At 37.8% G+C, this 17,465-nt stretch overlaps 2 protein-coding genes across 8 annotated transcripts in view; both read left to right on the forward strand.

Moving 5' to 3' along the window:
- septin12 (septin 12) overlaps positions 1–1,657 on the forward strand; it is a 49,093-nt gene extending 47,436 nt beyond the window's left edge. For all 5 annotated transcript variants that reach the window (XM_086056707.1, XM_086056710.1, XM_086056709.1 and 2 more), the window contains one exon: positions 683–1,657. In XM_086056707.1, coding sequence (XP_085912833.1) covers positions 683–848 — 166 coding nt within the window. In that variant the 3' untranslated portion in view covers positions 849–1,657. The remainder of the gene's footprint in view (positions 1–682) is intronic.
- Positions 1,658–4,601: 2,944 nt separating this feature from the next.
- Positions 4,602–17,084, forward strand: mettl22 (methyltransferase 22, Kin17 lysine). 3 transcript variants are annotated; one of them, XR_015090245.1, is made up of 13 exons: positions 4,602–4,693; positions 5,512–5,675; positions 6,203–6,407; positions 6,562–6,704; positions 7,213–7,253; positions 9,359–9,503; positions 9,646–9,717; positions 10,578–10,631; positions 12,028–12,108; positions 12,525–12,627; positions 13,714–13,882; positions 14,226–14,491; positions 16,652–17,084. XR_015090245.1 is itself a non-coding variant. In XM_086056713.1 (12 exons), the coding sequence occupies exons 2-12, from the start codon at positions 5,570–5,572 to the stop codon at positions 14,298–14,300; spliced, it is 1,194 nt and encodes a 397-aa protein (XP_085912839.1). In that variant the 5' UTR covers positions 4,602–4,693; positions 5,512–5,569; the 3' UTR covers positions 14,301–15,274. The 3 variants fall into 3 exon arrangements, 2 of the variants coding, with proteins under 2 accessions (XP_085912839.1, XP_085912840.1); XM_086056713.1 differs by lacking the exon at positions 16,652–17,084 and having other exon boundaries at positions 14,226–15,274; XM_086056714.1 differs by lacking the exon at positions 16,652–17,084 and having other exon boundaries at positions 6,227–6,407; positions 14,226–15,274.
- Positions 17,085–17,465: the final 381 nt, after the last annotated feature.

Here is a 17,465-nt window from a genome sequence, read left to right on the forward strand (position 1 = left end):
TAATTTGAATTTAAAGTTTGAAGCCATTAGGCTCACTTGCAAGTGTCAGAGCCTTAGGGTGTATTCACACCTGTTTGTTCCTCTTTAAACAGACCGGGCTTCATTTGCCTCTCTGGGTTTGTGCTCTGCGTGCCACCCTCATCATTTCTGTCCAATGGGAGCACCGATCGTCACGTGTCGATGAGTTCACAGAATATAGTTCACTTGCGAGAAGTACAGTGTGAATACATACCGCCACATGAAAAAAATCTGGTCCGCTTTTGGTCCAGACCAAACAAGCGGACCAAATGACTTTTCAGGTGTGAATGCAGCCTTAATGAACTAGCCCCAATTGAGCTGTGGTGTTAAGAACGAAGGTGAGCACAGATCACAAGAGATTATGACTTACTTAAGGACCTGCCTATACTTTATTTGTACAGGTTGTTAGACCGCTATTACTTTGTGATTGGATGTTCGAGGGCATGGAGGCGGAAATGAAAATATCTCAAAAACGGAATGTGCTCGGAAAAAGTAAATACATTTTTCAGTCAGCATCCAAAATGTGTTCAGGGGCACATAAAGCCATCTTGGGTTAAAATTAGCTGTTGTCCAGTGTCCTTGGCTGGCAATAGTTTTAGTTAGATATTTGAGGAAGTTAAGTAAAGCAATATTCAGTGACTTTGTTTTTGCTCTTCCTTTAAAGGTCTCACCTGCAGGACCTGAAAGACGTGACACACAACATCCACTATGAAACATATCGTGTACGACGGCTTAACGAGAGCAACATGAATTTCATCGAACAAGGACTTTCTACTTGGCCTCCGGAAAATGGAACTGCTGACAAATGTGAATCAGACAGTCACCTCTGATGCCTTCGTCAGCCTCAAGCTCCTGGAATGATGCTACCCAAAGAGAGCATCTTAACTACATGAAGCAGGATGGGGAAATGTCAGATTTTTGTTGTTGATGTTGTTGTTGGTTATTACAGTGACCAACTATTGGATTGTTTAATGAACATTTTTTTATGGGAGACAAAAAAATATTTTTGAATGTGACATATTTTGTGTTGTCTGGTATTATGGTTGTGTATACATGCATAATCAGGGCAGTGACAAAGAAATGAAACAAGTATATTGAAGCTTATATTGAAATGTAGCTATATTTAAAGGTAAAGGGCATAAAGTCAAAGGTGTATTGGCATCCCAGGCCTTAAATGCAGCAAATTAACTAACCCCTGCTGTAGATCCTCTTCATAACCAGCCTTGTAAGAGTCAAGTTTTCCAACATGCTGTTGAAATATAGTTGTGTAGGTAGGAAACAAGACAAGCATTGTATTTTTCTAATTGTCTCTGCTGAATCCCTCAGCTATCCTTGCTTTGACTTAGAGTTCATGCCTACCTTCACGTGGACCACACCAAATGGCATACTTTTTATATTTAAGCATTTGCATTTAAGCATGTGTTTTACATGCTAGAAGTTCACTTCAAAATGTTTAAGCCACCGTTTTGTCCGAAAGAGACGGACGGGGGCTGTGAAAAAAAGGCCTAACAGCACACATGTGCACCATAAAATATTGGGGAATGACATTATTTGATGACATTCTGAGTAAGTAGTCACATTTGTGCTGTGATTCTAGGGGCAGGGTACATTGTGTCTTTGAAAAAGTCCAATGCATGAATTTATATTCAAGTTATACATTTTCTAATAAGTATCTTGTCCAATTTCTTGGTTTTCAAATTTACATAGCTTATTTTGTACGCAGTAGTTAGCTTCCCAGGTCATCAGGTCTAACTGGAAACTTAGAAGGAAGTCACCCCAAACATATTTTTTTTCCAGAATATGTTCTATGCAGGCCCACTAGTTGAAATACGGCATTCTGATTTTTATTGCGTTTGTGGAACGTGGAAGCTAAGCAGCAAAATGAACCCATTTTTAGCCATCTCAGGGGACGGCCATTTTGTCACTTCTGTCGACTGAAGATGACATTGAAGTTGCTCAGGGCTCAGATAACGACCAATCACGGCTCACCTATTTTCTGAAGCTGAGCCCTGATTAGTCATTATCTGAGCCCTGAGCAGCTGTCATGTCAACTTCAGGCGACAGAAGTAACAAAATGGCCGTCCCCTGAGCTAGCTATAAACAGGTGGATTTCTCATATTTCACAAGCGCAATATTAATCAGAATGCCATGTTTAGACTAGTGGGCCTGCATAGAACATATTCTGGAAAAAAATATGTTTGGGTTGACTTCTGCTTTAAGAGGAATGCTATTATAACTTAGCTTGTCTGGCAGTGTTAGACCCAAGATTCCTTTTTGTCAAAAGCCTTTCTTAAAATTTACGGGGCCATGTGGAGCAAGTATAGAGTTAAAATGTGTTTTCGCATATCACAACCTTAACTTGGATTTTTGTGTTGTATGGGCAGCCAAAAGCATTGCTGTTCCTCTGCCTTCCTTGTATGTTGTTAGACAGCTAATCAGAGGCTGTTCCGGGCGCTATTGAGCAACACTGCAAGTTGCATCGACTCTATAGTCACCTTGCAGTTGTCAAAGAGATGAGGCTGTAATTGTCTTACAATTAAAATCTTGCTGTGACCCAAATGAAGCATTCCAGCAATAGTTAAGGATTACATTACTTCACATTGCATTCAGATCTCTGGTTTCGAGCCATTTTTTCGTGCATACCGTAGTTACATTAAAACCACTGCAGTATGTGTTTAAAAACCATGCAGCCCAATTGTTCTTTGGATGTTAACTTGACTATTTTCAATGCATTTGAGTCTTATTATGAGGGTATGATAACATTGTTATTCAATGGATTACAGACATTCACAATTATTTCATCTGGTATTAGCAGGGCAGACTCATACTGTAACGCTGTTGCTATCTGATCACAAGTGAGCAACATAATTGTTTTACGTAAAGTTTATTTTGAAATAACAATATGATGGCTGCAGCCGTGTGATTCTTTGTCAGCTCACTTTTCTGAATTTCACTGTACATTCCACTGCTGTGTTTTATGTAACAAATGCTTGTGGCCCACCATAATTAGTTTGAAATACAGACAGACCCGTTTAATTTATTGTTCTTTTACTCAACTGCAAACTGCATGTTATTTGTAATCTATGTCATACCGGCTCTGTTATTTTTACTTTGGTATTATTTCATTATTTGATCCGATCCAAACAAAGCTATGTCTGCTTTTAACTGTCTATTGTACAATGGAGCTGTTTGATACTAACCTATGATGATACGCATATATTTCCAAACCATCAGGTTCGTCCATATGTGCCTTAAAATTATCATCATGACTTATACAAAAAAAAAAAAAGTTCAAGTTGAAGGGTTTTAAGTGGATCAATCTAATTTGTCCCCAAATGGCTGTATATTTGTGTCAAGATTTATGTGTGTCCTCTGGTTGTTCTACAGTTGTAAATAACTAAAACAGGACTTTAAACACAATTATTCATAGATAAGACAAAACCCACATCTTAGAGTATAAATCGTACTAAACAAGCTGAACAGCTTGAAGTGGAAAAAATACTACATCGTAGTTCTCAATCTTTCGTTTGAGATATTTTGTTGAGCTAATTTTAGGGTAATTTTGCATTGTGGCTCATGGTGACTTTAAACTGAGTAACCACCCTTGTGATAACGTTTGTGAATCCTGTAAACTATTCGAAAGCATGTGAACCAGACTGCATGAATATCACAACATTGTCCGGACGTAATAGCTCAATTCAATAAAATTCAGTTGTTATTTCTAGTAAATCAGTTTGTAATCTGCACTTTTGATATCTGAAAATATTCTTCCAATAAAGGAATATTTTAGCTCGGATTATCAAATATTTAGATTGGGTTTGTAAAATGTTGAGCATGATTGTTAATGTTAAAATGGTGAGACTTGCTTTGCCAGCTTTCCAAGGATAAATGAAGGTTAAAATATATTCTTCAAGATGGTTATTTTGAGTAGCCTTGATTTGCTTAATTACAAGTTATTGTGAAAGGAGACTTCATGCAGATACTTAGTGATTGGATTAATTGCAGAAAAAGACAAGTATCAAGTGCATTGGAACCATGAAATCTTTTTTGTTGCGTTATCATATAACACATCCACCCATTACCCAGTTGTCTGCTCTGCCCTGTATCCTGCACCTCTGTACCAAATTCCTTCCTCTTGTGTTTATACTCAGCATTTACACACTTTCCATTGTTTATGTATTTACAAGTATAGTAATGATACACATGTTAACGCTGTTGATTTACTATTAAATACTTGTCACTTTCCAAAGCAAAGTGTAACATGTTCATAATAAACCTACATTTTCTTTGTACAACAGACCTTTCTTCTGCACCACAGTTTCTATCCTATGGCAAAGTGTGACAACACAGACATCTGTACTTTGCTTTAAAAAAAAAATGCAATTAAGGTAGTATTGTGGCACAGGTGGTTTGTGTGAATACATGAAATTGACTGGGGACCTCTCCAGGTTGTAGAAAGAAAAAGTCATGTGAAAACGCCGCAGAGAAATCAATGTATTCAAATACGACGAACTTGGCGTGTGGCAACGTAAGATGGCCGCCGGTGTCTTCACTTCTTTCGACGGCATGTAAGCGGAACGTTGTTTTGTTTAGTCCGGACGAGTTACGATAGTACACCATGTTAGCTGACAGTCGCGAGAAGGAGGTGTGTCGCCTGCGTGTCACTTTAGCTGAGGTCAGCAATGTTCACATTTTAAAAATCCTACTATGCATATTTCTGATTTGTAGTATGATTAAACGCATTTGAGACAACTATGTTGTCCGCACACCGTCCAATTTGATTGAGTCGCGAGGTTCAATTTAAGACGGCGGTTAAGGTGATCAGCAAAATGTTGAACAAAAATATCCAGGTCCTAGTGCCTTCGCTCACTTGTTTTCAATGCTGGTCACAGTTAAATACCGTTCACTTAACATTTTTGACCCCTGATGGGTGTTTTTCTAAGTTTCAGTGTTGAGAAGCTGCACTCACACCCAGCACTACAAAACAAATACTTTTTTTGTAAACTGAAAGAATTAATAAATCAAATAAAAATGCCAGACATCAGATGTGTTCACATAAGTAAAATTGGGAGCCTATTTTGAGAACACTGTCAGCAAAACGAAAAGTCAAAAGCTTTTACGGCCTATTAAATACATTATTTTCCAAACGGTCTGCCTGCCCCATTAGCAATGAGTACTTTATTTGAAGTAATGTCTTCCCATCTGTTATGGCATGGAACACAACCAGAAAACTGGAGTCCTTCCTTCATGCAAAATGAGCCATTGGTTAACTGGTCCAACTTGCTTTTAGAATGCTAAACATAGAACTCAGTCCCAAAATGTCAGAAGGATATTGTGTTCTGCGTATATTTTTACTTAGATAAAGTATTTCAATGTTTATTGTTGAAATATTAAGTATGCATAATCACTGTTTATAAATTGAAATGTATGGCCGGTAGTGTAATTAGTGTTTTTGTAACTGACAATCTTTGTTTACTCTTACAATATTCTCAGATATTTTTAAGCAGATGACACCAAGGTTCTACTGCTCTAGGACCATGATTGAAAAGTCATGAACCAGATCGTCTTTCAGCACGATTGTGTGCTGTCGGATGTTCACATGTTGCTGCCCAATGCCCGCCAACTAATGACACGCCTAAACAACGTTGGACAGCCTGGTATGTATAAGGTGACTATAGATTTACGTTTGAATGCTATGCAATGACATTACAGGTAGGCAAATAAAATTCTTGACAGTTTATCTTGTTGTTTTTTTTGTGTGCTTTCTGTAAGCAAACGCCTGAAATTTGACACTGTGATTTAGAGAATCACTACAGTAGTGCATGCTTTTCACTTACTGAAAAGGAAGCTGGTCAGGCCCACAAAGGAGCAGCAAGTGAAGGCGGCTACATTAAAGTCCTGACAAAGCATTTCCAAGAAAGAAACATGGAATTTGGTGATGTCAACGGACTCCAGATTTCAGATTGTAAACGCTTTTCATCAAAATATATATATTAAAAAAATCCGCATATCCAATAATTACGTTGCTTTGTTCACCGACACTCCTGAAAATATTATTCTACTTAAAATGTCTTTTAATTCCAATAGTAACAAATTGTATGTGATGACAAAAATAAGGTCACAAAACCACCACATACTTCAGAACTTAACTGCACATCATTCTTTTACTATACTGTATGTATAGATTGTCTTTTTTTAATCCATCCAGTTTTCATCTCCAAATTCAAGTTTTTGACCAATGCTGAAAAGCAGGAGAAGAATGATGAGGCCACAAGGGAAAACAGTGACAGCAAAACTCCTATTACGCAACAAAAAGATGAAGAGGAGGGTAGTGAAAGAAATGTAGAACCAGCCTTGGATGAAGATGGAGATCTTGACGTTGCACATCGGTAGGGAAGAGCTCCAGATCAGTGAATACTGTTGGTTGTGTGGTTGGTACGGTTCATTATGCCAAGTAAAAAAAAAAAGACACAGTCTTGGATTTTTACAGTACAGCAATTGTGTCATCTAGAGCCGCATTACAAATGTTTTGCTTTTCCTCAGACCTAGGAATAATCCTACAGGGGACAGCAGCAGGGAAGTGGTCTGCCCCATCATTCTCAAACAATCACATGACTCCACACTACAAAACGAAGAAAATACAGATGATGAGGTAGATGAGTGCTTTGATGACATCATACGGATCGGTAAGTACCAAACCGTTTTGTTGTTGTAAACGAAAATGTGAAAGCGATGTTTAATAAGATAAGATAACATAGTAGTGCATAGAAAATGAAAAACAATATTGGCTTATTCCAGGTTTGCTTGTTTTAAGGGCTCTTAGTCCACGTGTGATGGAAATGCCTTATAAGCCTCTTTGATATACTGTATAACATGTTACTGATTAAATGTTTAGAAATACCTACCTACCTACCTATCACAGTTTAACTGAACTTAAATTACCCCATTTGATTAATTATTTGATTCACTTACTTCTTGATAGAAATGGAAACCGGCCTACAATAGGGCTGTTGAGTTTTGTTATTGTTGTTATTGCTAGTAACACCTACTATTAACAGAAAAGCATGGTTTGCTTGACCTATATAATTATATACACATATGAAGCCCATATTGAGACAGCTGTTTTTATTAAAGTTGTGATAAAATGGGGAAGTTAAACCTTTTATATGGGTACATTAATACATATTTTTGCAGAGCATACTATGGCAACACCCTTGGAGGATGTCGGCAAACAGGTTAGTAAAATTACTTTAAATCCTTAATTTCGTAGATTTGTGGTAACTATTTTACAGGTCATCGTCTGTATTTTTTTCAGGCTGCATTGGGCCTTTGTGAGCATGTGAAATGGTTTAAAAGGCAAAAACAAGTAAAACAACATTACATTCATCGGTTATACTTGTCTCCTTCTCTTGCATTTACTCTTAGTCTCCGTTAGAGGGCAGCATGTTAACATGGGAAGACGATCATTTTTCAGTGTTTTCATAAGATAAGAACGCACTAAAATATGTCTGAAAATCATTAATCCCTACAATGGCTCGTGTCGCTTATTTCTTGTGTGTTGTGCATGAAATGAGATGGTCGACTTTCAGATAGTATACTGGTAATTTATTTAATGTCTGAAAAATGATATTCTGCTCTATGATTTGAGCACATCAAAGCCTCTTCCTCTTAATTTCTCTGTGACAAACTGTAACAAAATGTGTGTTGATGCTGTTTTTTATTACTGTTGTATTATAGAAACAAGTAATTGTTTATGAGTGTCACTAATTTAAAAAGAATACTCTGAGCTCAAAATAACTACGCTGAACATTTGTTTGGGAATGTTGGGAATTGCACCCAGCTCAACCGCAACACGTTTTAGAGAAGGGTTGGCTTGCTGCTTCCCAGTTTTCCACGTACCCACTGACCCCCCTCATTGAAACATTAGATAAGCAATAATCAAATGATGTTTGAAAGGACTGTTGTAAAATGTTTATACTTTTATAGCATGCAGGCGATATAATAACTATAGCATCAAAGACACAATGCCCTCCGAACACACCTATGTGGCCAAACGTACCTTTGTATTTGTGATCAACATTATGTTTGCATTTATAGTATTAGGCCTTGTCTACACGTAGTCAGGCTTAAAAAAAAAAAGAATATTTCCCCCTCTCAGTGTAGGAAAAAAAAAAAAAAAAGGCCTCTGCATCAAACCGCATAAGTGCGTTATTCAGCAAGTACCTCAAGATGAGCCCCAACCCCCCGACCCCCATTTGCCCCGACGGCAGGATGTCATACCCATGGGCAGACCAAGTTCACCTCTCGCCGTGGAGTCTCCCATGACAATTATGGGTTACAATTATGTTCAGTTGTGATGCATTTAAATGAACCAAAACGGCATGACAGTGTTCAGCTGCTTCTTTATTTAGCTTTTTCCACATGAACGGCCTCTCTCTAAAAACTATACCAAATATTTAAACAGGATAGAAAGTAAATATAATGTACTCAAACACAACATAATATTGCTAACATTTTTATGTTTTCTATTTCTCTCTTTTCTCTCTCTCTCATTGATGCACACGCCTACCTATGACATGTTGAACTGTTTGTGTGAAGAAGGGTGTAGACTGGAGGCACAATTCTCTAACTTTCCCAATTACTGGTTATTATCTAGAAATCTAAAAGCTACGTTTCTGTGATATCACTTGAATACAATATTTACAATTTCTTATGTGAGGATGAAATAATGAAGCTTGTACCAGTAATAAAAAAAATGCCACGAGCAGCTTGCCCGTGGCCTTCTCCATTCATTTGAATGAGTCCATTCAAGTGAATCAGAATGAGGCCCGTGTTTCAATAAATCCACATTTTTGTCTTTGAAGTAGACCACGATCTCGTTATGTCGCAACCTATGTGTACCTTAGTTGACATTGTGCACTGTGCGTTGGCCCTAAAGGGGACAGTTTGTAAATATTGAAAGACGAAGGTCTCTCTCATTCACTTGAATGGACCCATTAACTTGACGTGCGCGCCGCTCGCAAAAATTTTTATCACAAGCTTCAGTCTTTCATCCCCTGGTACATATGAAATTGGAAATATTTGTAAGTATCATGTTTTGCAAATTCCCACCAGCTGGCGGCCAGATGTCTCTTGTTCACTTAAAACTGGGAAATGGGAATGTGCAGCACTTAAAGAAATGCACTGTTAATTTTTATTTGATTTCTTTTTTGTTTTTATTTAAAAGCTGTTGGGGTTTTTTTTGTACAATTTTGCAGTCGTGAAACATGAAATTAAGGTTTGTAGGCTGGACTCGTTGGAATAACAATCAAATCACCTTTGTTTTTGTTCCTCCAACCAGGTTTGGAGAGGAGCATTACTCTTGGCTGACTTCATCCTCTCCAAGCCAGTCTTGTTCAAAGGGGCAACAGTTGTGGAGTTAGGAGGCGGTGCTGGTTTAACCAGCATCATCATGGCTACTTTAGCCAAACGAGTTTACTGCACAGGTATTGGGCCGTGAAGCAATGCTTATGCCAATTCAGTTGTTTGATTATGTTTGAGAGGGGCTGAAATCCAAATTGACATACAAAACTATTTTGAGGCTGAAGGTCTCTTTTATTGGCATAACAATGAAATGTTGTGTTTCAGATGTCGGAGAGGACCTTTTAAGCATGTGCCAGAGAAATATAACTTTAAATGAACACATGATTGAGCTTGCAGGTGAGGAATTTGCAAAACAAAAATATCGAAGTAGTTTTAACTCTGAAATAAAACACTGTGGTCACTGCGGGTGTGCTATACTTGTTTCTAAATCTTGTGGACGTCGTCAGCATCTACAAACTAGAGATGAACTTTGGAAGGCTATGGAAACTCATGTAATAAATGAACCTTTGTGATCTTTTTAAAAAAAAAAAAATCAATGAGAAACGATTTTTAGTTGAGCGCAGTTTGCTTGCGGTTGTTTGCTATAACTTTTCGTGTTTCTCTTTTGTATGCACGCGGTGACAACAAACCTTGCAACGTCAAAACAATTTTAAGACTAAAGATGACTATTTTGAACTCTGTACTTGACATTGTGCCCACCTGATCGTGGACAGTATTCGGCTCTTTATTTTCCTTGCTGACTTCGAAGTCTGGGTTAACCTTTTTGATACACGTGCGCAGTAAACGTGATGTGTTTTTTAGCACTGACAGATCCGGACAAGTCCTGAAAGAAATTGCTTTGAACAAGACCCTTAACGCTTAATTAACCCTGATGCCACATTATCATGAGTGTGACCAGAAATTGACAACTTGGGAGGTGAAAATCTACTATATTGTATCTGTAGCACCCTTACAGTCTTCCTAATTGTAAAACCTGGCAGTTTTGTATTTTTTTATATTCTGGTGGCTGGTTTGTAGAGAAGTGAGACATTTTTTTTCATTACTAATACATACAGACCAATTTCAACACAAAACATAATCTCAATCCATTTTCTACTGTTGTTGTCCTCTCTTCATCCATGCCAGCTTTAAAAAACAAAAAAACAAAAAAAGTTGGAATGTACTGTTTAACTCTTCTGTTAATATCTGACCATCAGGTGGTGACGTAAAAGTGAGACAATTGGATTGGCTCCGATCTGACCTTTGCACAGGTAATTTCATTTATTGCAGTTACAGTAGTACCTCAATTTATGAACTTAATTGGTTCCGTGACCCCGTTTGTAAATCGAGGTAAATTTTCCCATTGAAATGAATGCAATTGCAATTACCCGTAATCAGTTCCAGCCCCCACATTGTTCTATTTACGTTTTATGAAATACTTTATATGTTGTCTATATTATTTTTCTAATATTAATCAGTGTGTGGTTGAAAATACATACAGTTCAAAATAAAAATAAGTGAAAATGTTCTTCACCATGAAGAAATAGCACACTAAACAAATAAGTGCTTAATGTGCTTTAACTTTAAGTGAGAAGGGAAGGACAACCACTCCTCCATTGAAAAAGAGTCTCTTTTAAAAAATACAATAGCATAACAAACTTATTCAAATTTGTTTTCCTTTTGTCTTCTTTCTAATTGTAATTGTAAATAATTGCAAAATTAACAATCCAGGGAAACGTGTCTTATTTTCCACGTTAATGATGTTAAGCCAATCGCTGTTAGAATTATGATTCTACTTTCCAGCTGCTTGTGGCTTTAATAGTTGTACTTCTTAAAACATTTGTTATTAATTTTACCATCCATTTGTTTTTAGCTCTGCTGCAAATGGCTGGTATTGAATGAGTTAACTCTGTGTTGTTTTGTGATACTTGGTTTAGAATTTCTAGTTTTTTTTTGGTGGCGTGTTTTTTTTTACACTTAGTCTGTGCCCGTCACAGTTCACCCCAGGGTGAAATTAATAAGGCAGGGTTAAGACAATATTGAAATCCTCTGCTGCATGAAATATGAAAGCCTGAGTATTTTTTTTTTTCCTCTTGTGGTTTTATTCTTCCTTGGGCATGAGAAAAACAAATATTTACTTTTTTTTGTTTTTCAAAAATCATATAATATCTAGGATAGGCTCCGGCACATCCGTGACCCTTCTGAGGATAAATGTCTCAGATCCTGGATGGATGTCCGCGACCCTCAATTATTTATTCTTATGGTTCAAAACATATTGCAGCTAATTTTCAAACATCTTAACATTGTATGGTCTTATTTTTTGTCCTAAATAAGAAAATAAACAACGCTCACAATTCTGAATCTTTTCTCCAAGTTATCTCAAGGTTTCAAAACTCTAAAGAAGAGAACAATTTTGTGAGCCTCCGTACTTCTGCCTCCATACTTGTCAGCCAGTGACGTCTGAGGGCACTCATGGCCATGTTGAGCCCAAGAAAAATCTGCATTTTTTTTCATTTGTCACTGCCAGATTTTCTTTCACTTTCTGCAGAGCATGCAAGTTGGTCTTGTACACCAAATCCTCAAAACTCTGTTCCGGCGTGCGCTTTTGTAGATTGTAGTGTTATGTTTCTTCTTTAATTATTATTTGTCAATTTGTCTCACCGAAAGATCCTGATGTGGAATTTAGCTGGACAGAGGAGGAAGTAGCTGATATACATGACAATGTCAGCATCATTATTGCCGCTGATGGTAGGTCAATAATCTTCTTGAAGTCACTGCTAGCTGCATTTTTGTAATCATCCAAAATTTTGCAGTTAATGTTTTGCTCTCTACCTGTGCCATAACTCAAAACATCGATTGCTTACTGATACAATAGATATTGTGACTTCCTGTTAATCTAATAGACTCATCTCTCATTTTGCTATCATGTTAAAATATTGAATATTAAACCCCACATTCACATCCAGACTATAAAACTGCTTAATGTGTGACAGAGCTCCAAATGATCACTTATCACTTAGATTCTTCTACTTTAATATTGCACTGCTAAAATGCTGTCAACATTTTTCCTTGATACTGTATAATTCAGTTTTGAATAATACCAGTCACCAGTACTGATGAAAAAAGAGAAAACCTATTTTTTATATGTTATTTTGTGTCACCAGTTTGCTATGATGATGAGCTGACAGATGGCTTCTTTCGAACACTGTACCGACTGTGCAATAACTTTTCCCATGCCTGCACCATCTTTATTTCCATTGAAAAAAGGTAAGGACAGCTCCAACCAGTCGTACCATTTAAAGGGTAGGCAACCCAAGCATATTTTTTTTTCAAGAATATGTTCCCAGCAGACCCACTAGTTGAAACACAGCATTCTGATTACAAATGCGTTTGTGGAATATGAGTTAATCCACCCGTTTTTTGACATCTCTGGGGGCAGCCATTTTGTCACTTCTGCCGACTGAAAATGACATCACAGATGCTCAGGGCTCAGATAATGACCAATCATGGCTCAGCTTCAGAAGACAGGTGAGCTGTGATTGGTGGTTGGCTTAGCCCTGAGCAACTGTGATGTCATTTTCAGTCGACAGAAGTGACAAAATGCCCCCCCCCCCCCCCCCCCCCCCGAGATGGCTAAAAATGGGTGGATTTTGCTGCTTAATTATATTGTATCATATTCCACAAAAGCAATATTAAACAGAATGCCGTGTTTCAACTAGTGGGCCTGCTGGGAACATATTCTTGAAAAAAATGGGTTTCTAAAAATTCTCGACAATAATATGTTGTATGTGCCCCCCACTAGTCTAAACACAGCATTTTGATTACAATAGCGTTTGTGGAATATGAGTTAAGAAGCAAAATCCACCAGAAAAAAAGATCCGACTCTCATTCCACAAACACAATATTTATGAGAATGCCTTGTTTCAACTAGTGGGCCTGCATAGAACATATTCTTTAAAAAAAAAAAACGTTTGGGTTGAAAACCCTTTAATACAAGGGGGGAAAACATCTGTGAGCATTCTATCATTTCACACCCCTTGTGGCAGCATTCAGGCCAGCATTTTTGGGAAAATAATTTAAATGTTCACACATCCCTCTGGCTTCCTGTTCTGGAAACCTGCACACATTTGATGCATAAAAACCAGAACTGAAGTGGTATCGACCCATATCCGTCCTCATTCAATGCTGGTTATTCAGGCACAATCATTTCAGTCAGAAGCTTGGCAACATTTTTTCTTGTAGCATTCCAAACATGCTGTTGTGAGCGCATTAACTTATCAAGGTTAATTGAACATATGAATGTATATCTATAAATGCAGCGTGACTAATAAGTGGTAATCTGGTGTTCTCAAGGTTCAACTTCACCCTGCGACAAATGGATGTATCCTGCGACGCCTACAATCATTTGAAACACTGCCTGTCACAACTCGAGGACCTGGTGGATGGACAATGCAGCTATACAGTCGAACAGCTCCCTTGTACCTTCCCACAATTTCTTCAATATGAACGCATTGATCAACTGGTAAGAAACACACTTGTGTTCCAATTTAAAAGTAACTTACCACTATTGTGGTATTAAAACTGAATATTTTCTTCAGTTAATTTGGCTTGAAGACTCAAATTGTACGTAGGTTTGAATTTGAGTGTAAATGGTTGTTTGATGACAAGCGGTATGGAAGAAAATGGTCGGATAAGACGTGGCCGAATCGATGTTTACATTGCTTTAAGTCGTACACACATCGTATTGTGACTTTTAAAGTGTTCTCACCGCCCTTGCTGTTTTATATAAGGGGCTCTTTGACTTGAGCCATCCCAGTTCCAAGTCTGTTGAATGGATTCCCAACATCATTATGTTGCAATTTCAGGAGCTGTGGAAGGTGACTGCCAATAGAGTAGCATTCGACCAAGCCCAGTCCAATTCTGAGCCGGGTACATCTTGAGCTGGATTCTCAACCACCATCCCGGACGGCTATTCCCTGCCGAGAAAGTTACTTTTTGTGGATGTGTCCCTTGGAAGCTTTTAAAGTACCGGTAATGATGGTATGGGCGATCCATGGCCTTTGAGGTTTTGTGCTTCCAAACCAGTTGCTCACATTCAAGTGTGCAAGCCAAGCACAGGAGTAAAGGAAAGGTATTGTTCTTTTTTCTGCTGTTTTTTTATTTGATTTGTATTTATGTGTTAGAAATGTTTTTCAAACAAATAGTTACTGTAATTATGACTTTACTGCTGTGAGTTTGCATAGGCTACTGAGGGAATATGTGTGTCTTGACTTAAGTACAAATTGTCTCGCCGGAATGAATATTTTAGACAGGGGAACTAAAAATTAACAGTTGAAATCATGTGGTTATGCAAGGGCAAATGCCATTAAAACTGAGGTTGTAGCTGTTAACCAAGCACAGTCAAACTCATGTTAATGAGTGGCAGGTGTTTGTTTACTCTCATGTAGCACAAGTTGTAGCACAACACAGCCATATCTTCATTTATAAGACAGTGTGCACACACTTGTTGTCTCAGTTGTTTATTTTTACTTCCCCTCTCTAGAGTAAATATTTATTTTTTGTTAAATTGTACAGGGTATGTCACAATGGTGGAAAAAGTCTTGAAATGAGTTATGTTGGTCTTTTTTTTCTTTTTTAAATCTCAAAACCTAGCATTTGAACATGAATGTGATGTGCATGTATACTTTAGATATCCACTCTAATTACAGCATGAATACTTTCAAACTATTCATTTTATAATAGAATTAATCTGATTGGACTATTGTACAAGCACACTTGCATTCACAAGCACAATGTGAGATGACCATTAACACTATCTGGGGTCTTCAGAAACTGTGAAACTGTATTGTTTCTAACACGGTATTAATTGGCCAGCACAAAGTGAATAAAGGTTTTTGTGATCAGTGGATTAAAATGTTAGATTATTTTTAGTCAAAGATAAATAAAAGCGAACCATTCGGGTGGTATTCTAAGAAATTACTCCAGAAGAAAAAATACACTAACAATAAAGATCTCTTAATTTTGTAAATTATTAAGACACTGAAATCTTTAAACACTCAGCAGCAACAGCCTATGACACATCTAAGTATTCAAGTTAAAGCCAAGTTGTCATTACAGTACATATATACACTTTTTGTGATGAAAAAAATACATACAATAACAGTTACAACTATTGCTAACTATATTAAAACTATATTATAATGAAAAAAATACAGTAACTTTAAAAAGTATTTATGAAATTGTATACGTATATATGTATATATTGTATATATGTGTATTGATACATTCACAGTCAGATGATGCCGTGCATGTTAGATGTGTTACCTGCCGCCCATCTCATGTAGCAATGTCGGCACACAAGTTTGGGACTTCTCCACGTACCTTTCCCCATCGGTGATTTTAACAGGACAGCCAGAATGTTCCCAAACAGGAGACCGCAGTGTACGGGGGGGACCTTCGAGCTCTGGCTCTTTTGTGGCTCTCAATTTTGTGCCGCCACTCTCCTCTACCGTGAACTCAAGTTGGATGTGACTCTTGAGACACTGCGCAAGGTGTGAAAAAATGTGGAGATGTTGTTGAACGTCTTGAAGAATTGATTGCTAATTCGGCTAATTCATGCCCTCTGGGAGTTTCAGCAAAGACTCACAGCTGACCGAAATTATTGTCGGGATGTTCTCAAACCAATCGTTATCTGAACTCTCTCCTGCATATGATGCTGACTGACAGTTATCTCCTTCCCTGTCATTCTCCTGTGCCCCTTGTTTCCTGATTAGGCCACCAAGGCTGTTTCCACGGCAACGAAACAGTCTCTTTTGGCATGTCATGACATTTGGCACAGATTTATCCACATCCATGATACATTGCACACACACAATCCTATTATCAGTGCTTTTTATAGGCTGTACCATACTTCGTCCTCTCCCTGTGATGGTCCAGGTGCTCGCCTTGGAAAAGGCAGCTGCTAGTCAATGTCTTTTTATCATGTACTCCTAGATTTTTTTTCCCCAATGCCATAATGTGTCCCACTTTATAGGAGCTGGATTTTTTACCCTCATCTCCCTCCCCTTCCTCACTTTTTTCCATTTAATTATCCAAGAAACCATCCATTTCATCGATACGCTGGGCGTGCTGGAGCCAATCCCAGCAGTCTTCGGGCCGCAGGCGGGGGACACCCTGAATTGGTTGCCAGCCAATCGCAGGGCACACAGAGACAAACATCTGCACTCACAATCACACCTAGGGGCAATTTAGAGTGTCCAATCAACTTACCATGCATGTTTTTGGAATGTAGGAGGAAACCCATGCAGGCACGGGGAGAACATGCAAACTCCACACAGGGAGGCCGGAGCCAGAATCGAATCCACGACCTCTGAACTGTGAGGCGGACGTGCTAACCAGTCGACCACCGTGCCGTCCTATTGTTTTTTTGGACGGGTTGTGACTGTAAAGACAAATTCCTTGTGTGTTTTTACATACTTGGCCAATAAAGATGATTCTGATTTTTAAAAGCTTTTATTATAGATTGAAATCTTCTTTATAGAATTAACACAAAAAAGGCATGGAAAATATATTGAATTTACCTTTTTTTTTTAATCATACGCTCTTTTTTAACGATGTCCTCAAACCAAATTTTCAGTTTCAATGAGACATTTGCAATATAAAATGTGCAAATTTTAATTTATTATTGTATAAACCACATTAAAGTCTATCTGTCTACAAATATATATCAGTGGCAGCTTTTGTCAGAAAGTGCAATCACTATTTTGGCAGAAATTTCCAAAAAGAAAGAGGGAAGCACTAACTTCCTATCTGGCATTTTCCCCCAAAGTTTTGTAATGTCAACCTCTACAATATGTCCGATTTTTAACTTTCCACCCTGTTTTGAATTGTGAAGAAATTAAAGTAATGTTTGTGTGTAGCGTTAGCTAGCTAAAGATCGCTACCTCTCAGAGCTTTAGCTAATTTTGTTGTTGTTTTTAATCCTCCTGTAATATTCCACTCTGTTAGGCAGACAAACGTAACAGGGTGGAACATGCATCTAGCAGGGTGGAAAACTGTTCCAAAATGTAACATCTAAATGGTTAAGAAGTGCAGCAGAGATACAG

The sequence above is a fragment of the Filicampus tigris genome, chromosome 16 (assembly GCF_054856515.1).
Source record: "Filicampus tigris isolate MCC_2025a chromosome 16, RoL_Ftig_1.0, whole genome shotgun sequence".
Lineage (NCBI taxonomy): Eukaryota > Metazoa > Chordata > Actinopteri > Syngnathiformes > Syngnathidae > Filicampus > Filicampus tigris.